General features: G+C 42.1%; 1 protein-coding gene across 2 annotated transcripts in view; it reads left to right on the top strand.

Moving 5' to 3' along the window:
- The window catches only part of LOC115051809 (mediator of RNA polymerase II transcription subunit 13-like), a 67,297-nt gene extending 56,972 nt beyond the window's left edge, over nucleotides 1-10,325 (top strand). The window contains exons 11-31 of one of the 2 annotated variants that reach the window (XM_029515481.1): nucleotides 171-384; nucleotides 812-890; nucleotides 1,026-1,147; nucleotides 1,402-1,498; nucleotides 1,689-1,903; nucleotides 2,856-3,034; nucleotides 3,262-4,181; nucleotides 4,448-4,627; nucleotides 4,770-4,999; nucleotides 5,113-5,311; nucleotides 5,399-5,687; nucleotides 5,777-6,029; nucleotides 6,130-6,318; nucleotides 6,419-6,642; nucleotides 6,770-6,912; nucleotides 7,232-7,390; nucleotides 7,534-7,698; nucleotides 7,993-8,162; nucleotides 9,045-9,209; nucleotides 9,323-9,432; nucleotides 10,193-10,325. In XM_029515481.1, the coding sequence (XP_029371341.1) occupies nucleotides 171-384; nucleotides 812-890; nucleotides 1,026-1,147; nucleotides 1,402-1,498; nucleotides 1,689-1,903; nucleotides 2,856-3,034; nucleotides 3,262-4,181; nucleotides 4,448-4,627; nucleotides 4,770-4,999; nucleotides 5,113-5,311; nucleotides 5,399-5,687; nucleotides 5,777-6,029; nucleotides 6,130-6,318; nucleotides 6,419-6,642; nucleotides 6,770-6,912; nucleotides 7,232-7,390; nucleotides 7,534-7,698; nucleotides 7,993-8,162; nucleotides 9,045-9,209; nucleotides 9,323-9,432; nucleotides 10,193-10,325 (4,435 nt within the window). Of the gene's footprint in view, nucleotides 1-170; nucleotides 385-811; nucleotides 891-1,025; nucleotides 1,148-1,401; nucleotides 1,499-1,685; nucleotides 1,904-2,855; nucleotides 3,035-3,261; nucleotides 4,182-4,447; nucleotides 4,628-4,769; nucleotides 5,000-5,112; nucleotides 5,312-5,398; nucleotides 5,688-5,776; nucleotides 6,030-6,129; nucleotides 6,319-6,418; nucleotides 6,643-6,769; nucleotides 6,913-7,231; nucleotides 7,391-7,533; nucleotides 7,699-7,992; nucleotides 8,163-9,044; nucleotides 9,210-9,322; nucleotides 9,433-10,192 lie in introns of both variants that reach the window. The other variant, XM_029515480.1, reaches the window with a different exon arrangement.
- Nucleotides 10,326-13,386: the final 3,061 nt, after the last annotated feature.

Raw genomic sequence — 13,386 nt, 5'->3', positions numbered from 1 at the left:
TGTTTCTGGAAATGCTGGTGGCAGTTTTACTTAAATTAAACTGAATATGTGAAACATTCAAAAACATTCAATAATCTCACATATGAGATTATTGTGAGATATGAGGCCACAAAAGAAAACATCACAGTAAGAATAAACTTTGATTGTATGTGTCTCCTTGTCCTCTCCAGACTTTACACACAGCCTTACAAGAGATTTAAAATCTCCGAAGAGAGGGTGAGGGACCACATCCACACTTTGGGTCTGCTCCAGCAACCAGGTGTGGAGGCACTGCGGGAGCCTGGAGATGATCCTTACGACTTTAGGGAAGGAGACATAGAGTACACTTTCTCCCCTTCCAAGAGATTAAAGGGCCAAGGACGAGAGCCCAGCAAGAAGGCCAAGGTAGGATATTAATGTAATAATATAGTATAAATAGATAACTTTTTGCTATCACATTAGCTATTTCAGCTCTGAAGGAGTCAGTAAGTCAGGGTTGTGTTCACAGCTGCTTCCTGCTGCCCCCATGTGGCCCAAAATATAATATCACATCCCTTTAAATCTATAAAATTTGCAAAATGCATTCATATACAAATTAGTTGTAAATATAGTTGGCAGATGACAATAGCTGCCTAGACACAAAACAATAACCCTTTCTTGCTTGATATTTCAAACTGATATTCACAATTTGGTAATGCGAAATCTACTTATTTGCACAAAAAACTTTCTAAGTAACTTTTTTGTGTTATGTGGTACAAAAAGGGGGATGTGGATGTCTTATTTTGAAAATAAGACTGACACTGAGGAAGTTTTCTCCAAATTTATCCACCAGGGAGAAGAAATCACCAGCAATGCAGCACTGCCTGATGGGAAAGATGCGATGTCCATTTTTAACTCTGCTCCAAAATCCAGTGAGACACTCTTATTGCCTAACTTATTAGCATTGCATACTTATTCAGCAATACAATGAATGAAATCCATATTTTAGCGTCCATGTTTCATTAATATTATTGAGCATATTCAACAAAAGGCTTGTGTTGCTTTAGATGAATCATGTCAGGATGATGGAGCTGCCAAAGCTAATCCTTCCCTGACCAGGGAAAAAGATCTGGTGGTCAACATCTCTGATCTAGACAACATATTTGATGAAGATGAAGATGAGTTGGGGGTGAGACATTGTGTTTTGTTTTTGTGTTTTTCTGATGTATTCTTGTGTGTGTCTCTCATATTCGGTAACTCGTGCATTTTTAGCAAACTAACTGTATTTAGCACACAAGGAAAGATTTTGTAGTGAGACAGCCACTCATAGTAGGTCATGATTTGCTATTTATACTGTGTATTTTTTATGTTTCAGTCTTCTTAAACACAAAATATCATGTTAAACAAACCTGATTATCTAATCTTATGTGTAATAATTTGCAGACTGTTTACCCCAACCAGCAGTCAGCAAAGCTGCCAGTGTCAACAGAAGATCGCCCACTTGGGAAGGAAGGGAGAGTTGCAGTACCCTATCCATCAAGTGAGACACATTGATGCATATTAAATTGTAAAATCATGATGAAACACACTTCGGTGGCATGTGACCGCAGTTTTGGTATAAAGACACTGTATTTGCACTTTGTGTGGAAATATTTTTGGTGGAATCGCAATGATATTTTTTGTCCGCCCGTCTCTTCATCTCTTTCTCCATTTCTGTGTGCTTTCAGCAGTAGCAGACCTCCAGCGGATGTTTCCCACTCCACCGTCTCTAGAGCAGCACCCGGCCTTCTCTCCCATCATGACGTATCGTGACACCCCGAGCCAAGAGCCACCTGCACCCAGCGGAGCGGCTGACCACCTGCCGCCTGTGGCCTCGACGCAGCTTACTGAATACAGGATGGAGATGGATGAGAGCATGGCCAGCCCCAGACAGGAAGATATTAAGGTGAGGCATCAATGCCCATCTCACAACACATCTTTCAGCATAATATTAAGCAAGCGTCAATTGATTTGATTGAACTAGCATTCAATCAAGTGAAAGATGACTTGGCAAATTAATTTGTTCTGAAATTGCTTAGCTCCATATGAAAACTGGTTGTGAAGGGAAAGTCACTGAAAGCACTTGCTGGTTGATGTGCAGCTAGTTACTGAACATCTGGTCATGCTTACACATCACGTTGAAGTCATCTACCTGTAGCTCACTAATTAACTATATCCACGCTGTGAGTCAGACATCTGTACTGACTGCAGGCTCTGTGAGCTGGGAAATGATAATTATACTAGAATGCACTTAGTGGCCACTATTAGGTGCATCTGCTTGTTAACACAACAAAACAACAAGCATTTGGAGTGCAGCCCAATATGTGAAACATATCGAACAAATATGTTTAATCCTCTTGATAATGTATAAAACACATTAGGCTTCTTTGTTTCATCAGTATATCATTTGAACACATTAAAGCACCAAGGCAATTAGCATGAACTGCTTATTGCTCTGTGCCTTGCATCGCCATTGCACTGAGTCAAACTGCTGCACTGGGTGATATGATCCTTCATTACAATGAAGATGGGTATTTATTTTAGCCTATTATAGTACAATTCCACATACAATGCCCTGATGCTGTGAATAATCGCTAGAGCAATGAATGTGCAATAATCTGGTGCTGAAAGTAGTCAAAAAATAAGTTCAAGTCATAAATCTATATTCATTTGTGACTCCTTAGTGGTCTTTTAATGGGATTTGTTGCCAGTTCAAATGGCCTGATTTGGGATGTCCATTTACAGTTTAAGCATTGAAAGGGGCTTGCACGTTGTAGAGGGAGGAGGGGACTGATTATGTGGCTGGTGTACCTTTACTTACTTAACTAAATGCCAACCTTTATTTCCTCCTATTTCAGCCACACATAGGCTCCTCCATGTTTGCTCCACTGTCCTGCCTACCCAGCCAGAGTCTGCCGCCACTCAAGATACCTGAACAATGTTACTACCGCCCATCCTGGGCCCTAATGCCCAAGATGGAGCATTTCCCTGCAGTAATGCATCCCCAGAATGCCACTTTCCTCAAGGATGGATACACGTGAGTAATCATCTATGGCAAGCATGAAAGAAATGTATGAATGTGTTGTTCAAGATGTAAAAAATACTGTGAAAGTTTGTTGTTTCAGAGGGAGGAAGATGTGAAGTTTACTTTTAGCCGCACCACAAACACAACGCTCAGATTTTCTCTTTTTCCGTGTACAGAGCAAAGTCTGGGAGTGATTTTGTTTCTCTGACTATTTGTCTTTGAATGTGTGTTATTTCCAGAAACATCCCCAGTGTCACAGACCAGGACTATGGACAGATGAGTGCCACCACTGCTTCTGTGAGCACGACTGTTGGTATTCTCCCATCTCCTGCCACTCCACGCTTCTCTGTGCCAACTCCACGGACCCCTCGTACACCAAGGGGCATTAACGCTGCCAGCTCTGGGCAGGGTTCAGTGAAGCAGGATGGCACTGAGCTCAGCTCACCAGTTTCTACGCCGTCCACCAGCCTGCCTCTCAGCTCTGTGGAACCCCTGGCTCGGCCAGGACCCTCCCTGCCTGAGGTCCACAGTCTGTATGCTATCCTCCTGCTCTCAGACTCTGTCCTCAACGTATTCAAGGATCGCAACTTTGACAGCTGCTGTATCTGTGCCTGCAATATGAATGTTAAAGGAGCAGATGTGGGTGTGTATATTCCTGATTCCACATGTGAAGATCAGTACCGCTGTATGTGTGGCTTCAGTGCCATTGTGAACAGACGGCTGGCCCATGGCACAGGCCTCTTCCTGGAGGACGAGCTGGATATTTATGGTCGGACTTCCGAGGTAGGCCGGGCAGCTGAGAGGAGGCTGGCTCTATGCCGGCGGGACCCAACTATGGGAGACCCTCGGGCCAAGCGGCCACAGGATGCGGCTCCTGCCTCACCATCGGTCATGATCCTTCTGCAGGAACAATGCGCCCAGCCCATCTCCTCCCTGACATCACTCCACCTCCCCCTCAGCTGTTCCTGCCATGGTCGCAAGGGGGCATTGCTGCAAAGCTGGATATCTGAAAAGCAGTGGGCAGATGGGAGTGATGCTTGTGTGGAGTGTTACAATGCCTTGGAACAGGGGCTGCAGTACGTGGATAACCCCACAGGAGGGAAAGTGGATCCAGCTGTTGTCAGAAGTACAGCTCTTCACTCCTGGCCTCACACTAATGGTAAGAAACAAAATTTAGTTGCAAGAGAAGGGGTTTGAATGATACATGGCGAAGCTCCCATTTATCAGCCCCTACTTTATAAACTGAGAAGACTTTGACGTCATTATTATTATTATTTATTCGTGTATGCCTTGGCTGCCTTTGCTGTCTAAACTGCGTGTTAATGTGTTTTATGTGTTTGTTTCTTCTTGTGCATAGAAACTTTTTAACATTTGCATTCTTTTGTGTGTGTGTGTGTGTGTGTGTGTGTGCGCCAATTTCTGAAGTGGTGGACATGAGCATGCTGTCGTCCCAGGACATGGTTCGTATGCTGCTGTCTCTGCAACCATTCCTGCAGGATGCCATCCAGAAGAAGAGAACAGGACGGACTTGGGAAAATATCCAACATGTTCAGGGTCCACTCACCTGGCAGCAGTTTCATAAGATGTCTGGGAGAGGCTCCTATGGTGAGTCACCAGAATCTTTGCTTTTATGCTGAAAAGAGATACTGAATGTGTTACCTATAATACTTTAAATCTCTACAATACTCGGGGATGCCATCATTAGACTGTAGTGAACAAAAAATGTCACTTTTTATATTTGTTTAAGGTTCGGAGGAATCACCAGAGCCCTTGCCCATACCTACGGTGCTGTTGGGCTATGACCGGGAGAGGGATTTCTTAGCGTTGTCTCCTTTGGCTTTACCTTTCTGGGAGAAGTTGTTACTTGAGCCTTACGGGGGGCAACGGGATGTGGCCTATGTGGTGCTGTGCCCCAACAGCCCTTCTCTGCTGGCTGCAGCCCGAACCTTCTTCCAGGAGCTTAGTGCTGTTTATGAGGTAGGAAATTTGACTAATGGTTGAATTTCACCACACATTTGAGTTAAGATGGTAAATGTGTAATAATAAGTGTTTAGAATAAGAGGCTGAACATTGACTCTGTCTTTTACCAGACGTGTCGCCTCGGGAAGCATCGTCCTTTGGCCAAGGTGTCCAGGGATGGCCTTGTGCATGTGGGTGAAGATGTAGAGGCAGAGAAACTGGAAGAGATGGCTGTGGATCAGTGGATGACGGGGCCCTGGGCTGGACAGCAGCATGCTGACAACCTCAGCAAACTTAAACTTTATGCTTATACCTGCAAGCAGCAGCTAGGTAAGAAAAACTAACATACTCCAATCTAATGTAATCCATTCTAATCTAATGTATATGCCCATTAACAAAAATTCACAACTCTTACAGGTCCCCAGTTGTCTGCCCTGCCTCTAGACAGCAGTCTCTTGCTGCCTCCCAAAGTCCAGGTTCCTGTAAACAACACATCCTCTGCTCAGCCTTCCTCCTCTGGGCAGAGTCAAGCTTGGGCTCCTGATGGAGAACAAGCCCAAGGTACTGGCAGTTCAGCAAACGCCACAACGCCAACTGGAGCAACGTCAGGCCAGACAGGGGAGCCGACTCAAGGAGGAACCAGCGAATCTAAGGCGACTTCCGGTGCCACGCCACCAGCAAATACACCAGCAGAAAACCCTGAACTGTAAGACCTGATTTATTGGTAGAAATGGCGTAATTCCAAGTGTTTTTCCACACATTTCACAGCTTCTTTCTTCTCTTGCTCTCTTTCAGGACTTCTGAGCAGTCTAGAATTGGCATCCCCACTGTTGCTGACTCGACGGACAGCCACGCCAACCCACCAGCTATTGTCATTTACATAGTGGATGCTTTCCTTAGCTCAAACGGAATGAGAAGTGAAGGGGGAGAGGAAGAGGAGGGTGATGAAGTAGAAGCAGGAAGCATTTGGCTCCTTGGACTTCTTCGCTGCTACACTGAGATGCTGCAGACTTTGCCTGAGATGATGAGACCCGCGCTGGTGCTACAGGTACAGATACCTAGAGTCAGACTAGGTAGAATTAGACAGAATTCAATCCTGCTCTCCTGACTTTTTCATTATTCTTTATTTTTGATGTCATCTTCCATAGGTGGTGTCATGCCAGTATCTTCTCCAGCCAGCCAGTGGTGAGAGCCATTTGTACCTTCAGCACCTGCGCTCCATGGCCTTTTCCTGCTACTCCAAGTGCAGACGTCTGCTGCCCCAGCAAACACACATCAAGTCCCTGACTGGCTTTGGACCAGTGTCCACTGTCAATTCTGTCCTAAAGGGTCCAGAGGTGAACATTATAATTCACTAAAATATAACTTTAACTTTTAAATCACTGAAAAATACTTGTGGCATTTACTTAATCTTACTCCTTAATTGTTTTGCTCCAGCATCCAAGCCCGCTGCAGATGTATTGCCCACCATTCATACTTGGTCCAACCCGTCCAAAGCAGCCAGAACCAGGAGAGATATGGGCAGAGCTCCCTCCCAAATACAATGTGCTCTTTGTAGGATACTGCCTATCACATGACCAGCGCTGGATCCTGGTGTCTTGCACCGACCAGCAGGGAGAGCTCCAGGAGACCTGCATTATTAACATTGATGTACCCAACCGGTGAGAAATGGTTGAGAATGACCTGAATTCTGTCCAGAGTAAATTTTCCGCCTCTATTATTTTCTTGACAAAATATATACTGTAAATCGCAGATTTGTTCACATACTTAATTGTGTTTCCTCTTCAGGGCAAGACGTCCCAAGGTTTCAGCGAGGAAGATGGGACTGCAGAAGCTGTGGGAGTGGTGCATTGGCATCATCCAGATGACCTCACTGCCATGGAGGATTGTGATTGGTCGGTTAGGCAGACTCGGGCACGGGGAGCTAAAGGGTGAGTGATTTACTCATTTATTCTGGAGAAACCAGAATTTTCTCGTCTCTTTCAATCTAATGCAGAGAGAGTATTAGGAAACGTTGCTCCTTCAATTTTCATCGAGAAAGCGCTGTAGATACAATATGTAACTATATTCCCATCTCTCTCTCACTGCATTATAAAGTTGTTTAATTATCTATTGACTTGAAATACATAAAGTCCTTTTTTGTCAACAGATAAAATTAACCGAGGAATGACTCACTAAAACACTTTCCATCACTCTTCCCCTCTTCCTCTACATTCTTCTGCTTTCATCTCCCACCCGTGTCTCAACCAGACTGGAGCTCGCTCCTTGGGGAGCATTCCCTCCATTCAATAGGGCGCCAGCTGAGGGAGGCTTGTCGTATGTGCGGTATCTCAGCTGCCGACTCTCCCACGATCCTCAGTGCCTGCCTGGTAGCCATGGAACCACAGGGCTCCTTTGTGATAATGCCTGGTAAGTAGTCTGTCATTTACGATGTCAATGTTTAGCTGTTAATATCATTGCGTTACACATTAAACTACAGCACACCAGCGAGTAACAGTAGTATATAATGGATTCTTCACCTACGCTGTTTGCTTCTGTGCCTGTGTCTCCAGATGCAGTGACCATGGGCTCAGTGTTCGGACGCAGCACTGCTCTGAACCTGCAGACTTCTCAGCTGAACACGCCTCAGGACGCCTCCTGTACACACATTTTAGTCTTCCCCACATCTGCCACCACACAGCTGGCACCCAGCTCCTACCCTACAGAGGACAACAATGGTAATGAATAACACAACAAGAGTCACATTGTAGTTTCTAACTTATTTGAGATGTATTACTTACTACTGGAATGTATTATTTTGTGCCAACAGGGGGCATCTTTGTGCCAAAATATCTCTCCTTACATCATGGTCACAAAGAGGCTCATGCAAAAAAATATGCTCCAGAACTAGGAATGTTAATTGTGGGAATCATCATGTTAATGATTAATATTACACTCAAAAAGTCTCAGTCTTGATAACCAGAGTTTTAACTCTGTGTGACAAAGTGTTCTTTCTGGGTTTTGTCTCTCAGATGACATGTTTGATCTGCCCTTTCCTGATGAACTGGAGAATGACATCGGCCATGATATGATGCTGATCACAGGGACCCTTCACCCTTCCCCTAATACCTCTCCCGTACCCTCACCTGGCTCTCCTTCTGGAATGGGAATGGGAATGGGCTCACATTTCCAGCACACCAGGGTGAGTCAGGATCAGTGAGGAGAAACCGTCCTGTTTCAAAGGAGCATACGTGGGGAAGAAGCATTCTTCCATATTTATACATTACAATTTAATCTTTACTTTCAAAGAAAGAGCGAGGACCGTTCTGCTGCTCTGTTTTAAAAGAAATACATTTTATTCACTGTCCTTTTTTAGATTCATATCCTCACTGAAACTTCACTTCTAACACCTAAATAACGCTGAATAAAAATATATATAGTTTCAGGAAATCATATTAACTATAGACATGTTGCATTTAAATTTGCCTGGTACAGACACATTTTGGTTAGGGTGAAATGCATAACTCTTCAGGTTTAGATTTGAATTTGCACTTTGAAGCTTGTTTGGTTTTAAATTACACACCTGGCACATACCTCACGTTATTAAATACAAACCAGAATTTGTTATTTGACAAGTAAAATAGATTCCAAGGAATTATGCTCGAGGGCAAAGGAGAAACGATATGTTGACAACCTACATTACACCACACTTGGAACGGTCCTGAAAAAGTGTGGGAACAGCAAAGAAAAAGTACATTCACCTGCAGGGAGATGAGATGAAATGTTGCAAGATGATTGCCTAACAATCGCATGGTAATGAATAATCAATAATGTGTTTTTCTCTTTCGAGTCAGATTTTTTTTTGTATATTTTACTATACTGTGATATGTAATGACAATGTACTGTTGATCTCCCAGGATCACATACTGGAATCTATACATGTATGAGTTGATATAAAATAATTCTAGCTTCAAGCTAAACGACAGTGTGCATAAATGAATAAATGATAAAGGCCGTGCTCAAAGATTTTTGAGGGCAGCAACAGTGGTTGTAATTAATTGCTGGCTCTCTTCTCTGCGTATAGAGCCAGGGAGAGCGCTTGCTCTCCAGGGACAATCCACCAGAGGAGTTGAAGCAGCAGCCGCTGGCTCTGGGTTACTATGTCTCCACTGCACAAGCAAACGGACTTCCGCACTGGTTCTGGGCCTCCTGCCCACAGGCTGAGAGCCAGTGTCCACTATTCCTCAAGGTATTCAAATCTGTGTGTGTGCCTGTGTCAATGTGTAGGGGAAGAAAGAGATATTATCAAGATTATTTAATTTGACAGCAAAATGAAAAAAGACCTTTGTTTCTTCACTTCAGGCATCGCTTCACCACCATATTTCCATAGCCCAGTCAGATGAGCTGGTGTCAGACAAGGCGAAAAGGACCCCTCACCCTTTAGATTCAAAGACCACCTCTGATGTGCTCAGGTAAATACTTCACACACACTGTCCTTACAGAGCTCATCTTCTGCATTGCAAGTGAGCACAGATACTGGATTGTTTCTACAAAACTTTAAAAGGTATAAAGATTCAGCATCTTATTCAAGTAGCTTAGATATATTTGTCAAAATGTAAGACATTAGTTCTTAATAAGCATATATTTCACGTCATCTTTATCTGTATATTTTTATGTTTAGCATTCGTCTTGCCTTTGAAATCATTGTGGGTGTATAGAATGTGACAGCAAAATATGACGTGTTCCAAAAGGACAAAAACCACACTGACAGTGATGCCAGTCCCCTCCCTTGGTATGGGCGCGGCCCCAACAGCCACATCTAAGGATAGCCAAGGGAAAAAATAAATAAAACGACGCCCGTTTACCTTCCACTGCTCACCTGCCCTGTTGTTGGATACCTTGACTAGGAGGGGCCTATCATGATGGCTATTGTGCCACTATTATAATTATTATCATTACCATTATTAAAAAAAAAAAAAAAAAAAATTCAATTTGAAGAAATAAAAATATAAATCGAGCGACTGGCAACCTCTGCAAAAAAGAGACTAAAACATATTTTCAAATGCTAATATTTGCTTCAAAATTGTGAGCAATTGCTGAATAATCTTGAAAAAAATTAATTATTCTTCTAAAAAAATGTTATGAATTAAGAATTAATTTAATTCATGAACCTTGTGAATCAAATCTAAATATTCTTCAGAGTTAACACATTGCGCTCATTTTCAAACACAGGTTTGTATTGGAGCAGTATAACACCTTATCCTGGCTGACATGTACCCCCGCCACTCAAGACCGTCAATCCTGCCTGCCTGTCCACCTGGCTGTACTAATCCAAATGTACAATGCCATTTTGAACATGCTTTAGCCATGTGAAACTTCAAGGACAACCCTAGGGGACTGCCGATCACCTCCGTTTCCTCTGTGCCTATGCTTCCTCCTTCTGGGCACCAGAGAGCACCAGAACTCTTCCTTTGTTTTGGGTACACATGGATTTAATGGCCAGACGAAGGACAGGGCAAGTCGAACTCTCCTGGGCCTGGAATGTAATGAGAAGAGAAAAATGCGCTGAACTCTGAATAACCACAATTAACTACAAACACCATGCAAATCCAGTTTGTACCTTCAAAACTGTTATGGTGATTTCCAGAGGAGAAACAGATGGATCTATCCAACTATGCCCATTTTACTGACATATCACAACTATGTCCTGATCAATGCAGCATTATTTCCCACATGGGCCACATCTCTCAGTGGCATTTGAAGCATCAGTGGATGACAGAAGCTCTGTACGAGTCACATCACGGTGACATCCTCACCTGCGAAAAGGGACATTTGTGTCGGGCCACATAACTCCATACTGTACAACCAGCAAAATGGCATGACAAGACACCCATTGCTTTGTTACATCAATTAATGTGTTATTGGTGTTTTTACATTTTTGTACAGAACTGCACTGTTCTTCTTGGGACTTTCAGTCTGTTGATAAAACTTTTACCTTTACTCTGAAAGGGGCAAACGTCCTCATTTACTCCAAAGAGGGAGCATTTGATAATGGCACTTTTTCCTCACCTTCCAAAGTGTTGTAGATAATGACACAATGGGAAATATTTGACCAATTAAGACAGAAGTGTTGTTTATAATGTAAGACATACATTTGCAAAGAATTGAGACTTATTTTTAATATTTAAAACGAAAAAAATGAGAAACTTAAACAAGGCCTTTTTTTCCCAATTGACTGTTAATTGTCTTGGGATCTGAAATAAAATTTGTCATTTTAATGCAATTGTAAAGATGCCATATTTATACAAATTATATCATGTCATAGAATTTGATATATATGTATATACATAAATATATATTACCTCTTCCAAGCAGGCACTTAATGATAAGGGTGATGGATTCAACCATCTCTTGAGAAATGGACACAGTATGAACATTTATCAAAGAAAATGCATTTCAGTTGTTCTTTTTTATTTTATACAGATACTGAACATTTTAGCTTTTTATTTAAATGTTTAAATTAAAACTAATTGTTGCAGGAGATACAGTATACTGTATATTTATAAAGTGTTCCTCTTCTGCTTAAAAACTTGAAATACGCAATAGAAGACCGTGAACATTGCAAGGTAATTGAATATTTAAGAATGATGCTTTATTTCATTGGTTCTCCTAAATGATGTCAAGCAAAGCATTAGAAAGGCCTGTCTCTTAAGCTTCATTCAATCTACTCTTTGTTAGATTCCTAGCATGTTTGTATATACACTTTTCAGCTGTGTTTTTTGACATTTTTCTTAAAGCTGTACATTTCATGCTGGTTGGTTTACTTTCAAGTGATTCATATCAAAATATTTTTTTGCTGTGAGCTTTTTTTGATATATAGTATATGACGCAAAACTCATTTAATTACAGCCAAGAGGTGAAATTGCCTGGTAAGTGTACACAAATGTACAGACAAAGGCAAGTTTGCAAAAACAATTGTTACATCTCTCATCACTTTGAATATCAAGCAGATCCACTTTAGTGGCAGAGATCTGTTACTTTTACACTCTTTTTTAGTAAATTATTAAAACTCTTGGAAAATTATGTTGCATTTTGTCTCCTTGATCCAGAAAACTGTGTATGTATGTCAGCGCTGGGGTTCATTCATTCATTCATTCATCTTCTACAGTACTGCTTATCTGTTTCCGGGTCATTGGGGGTTGCTGGAGCTAATCCCAGCTCACACTGGGTGAAGGCGGGGTCACCCTGGACAGGTCGCCAGTCCGTCACATGGCCAACACACAGAGACAGACAGAGACCAACAACCACTCACACTCACACTCAGACCTACAGACAATTTAGGGTCACCAATTAACCCAAACATGTCGTCTTTGGATGGTGGGAGGAAATCAGAGTACCTGGAGGAAACCCACGCAGACACGGGGAGAACATGCGAACTCCGCACAGAAAGCCACAGGCCCAGGAACACAACCTGCAACCTTGTTGTGGAGCAACATCGCTAACCACTATGCCCAGTGTTGGGTTGTAACAAGTCTAACAAATGACATATCATTTTGAAATTCCTGTACTTAAAGCGACTTCACTGTCTATGTTTCAGACACAAATATAGCTTTTACTACACTACACTGAATAACATTTCATCCAAAGCACATAATAAGCTTAAAAAATACGGAATTTGCCCCGTTGTTGACAGCCCTATTCTCTTTACCATTTGAATCGAAATCGGCCATATCAGATTGTGGTGTTCATACTTTTACTTTGGGACATGAGTACATGAATACAGCCACTGCTAAGAATCAACATATATGACGCATATTTTGGCTATAAAATGTGTTAGTGTGAATTAAGCTCTGAACCAGGGTTACATATTCTACATCGTAACACAAAAGCATATCAGATGACAAATATTCATTTGATTATGTGTAAGTTGAGTAATGGATCCTTTGTCCTTTGATGCAATATATCCACTTTTTTTTTGTTTGTTTGTTTGTTTGTTTAGAGAGAGATTCAACACTTGGTGTTATACATACGCAAGCATGAAACGGGAAGAGTGTTGGATGTAATAAACTCAAAGATAATTGATCAGTTCCATATATGCAAAGAGGAAGACAAAACTTTAATTACGCTGCATTATCAAAGTGTGTGAAGAACATCTGCCTTCCAGATTCCACTATTAACAGGCATTACATCTAAAGGCTCACCCTTGTGAACAAGCCTGAATGTGACCATATCCTGAGAGCAACATTTACTGGCTGGTTCACTGAAGCAAACGAAAATAATCATCAACACTCTGAAGTGAATATCGCCCAGCTGTTGTCCTTCGTTGAGATTGTCTAGCTGTGTAACATTTGTTCAGTTCACCAGTGCAAACACATGAGCTGATTCAATCAGTTTGGAAAGATTGGAAACAAAAGCGGGAAAAAAAA

This window comes from Echeneis naucrates, chromosome 12, assembly GCF_900963305.1.
Source record: "Echeneis naucrates chromosome 12, fEcheNa1.1, whole genome shotgun sequence".
NCBI lineage: Eukaryota > Metazoa > Chordata > Actinopteri > Carangiformes > Echeneidae > Echeneis > Echeneis naucrates.
The sequence above is the reverse complement of the archived record's forward strand: the minus strand, read 5'-3'. Positions and strand labels throughout refer to the sequence as shown.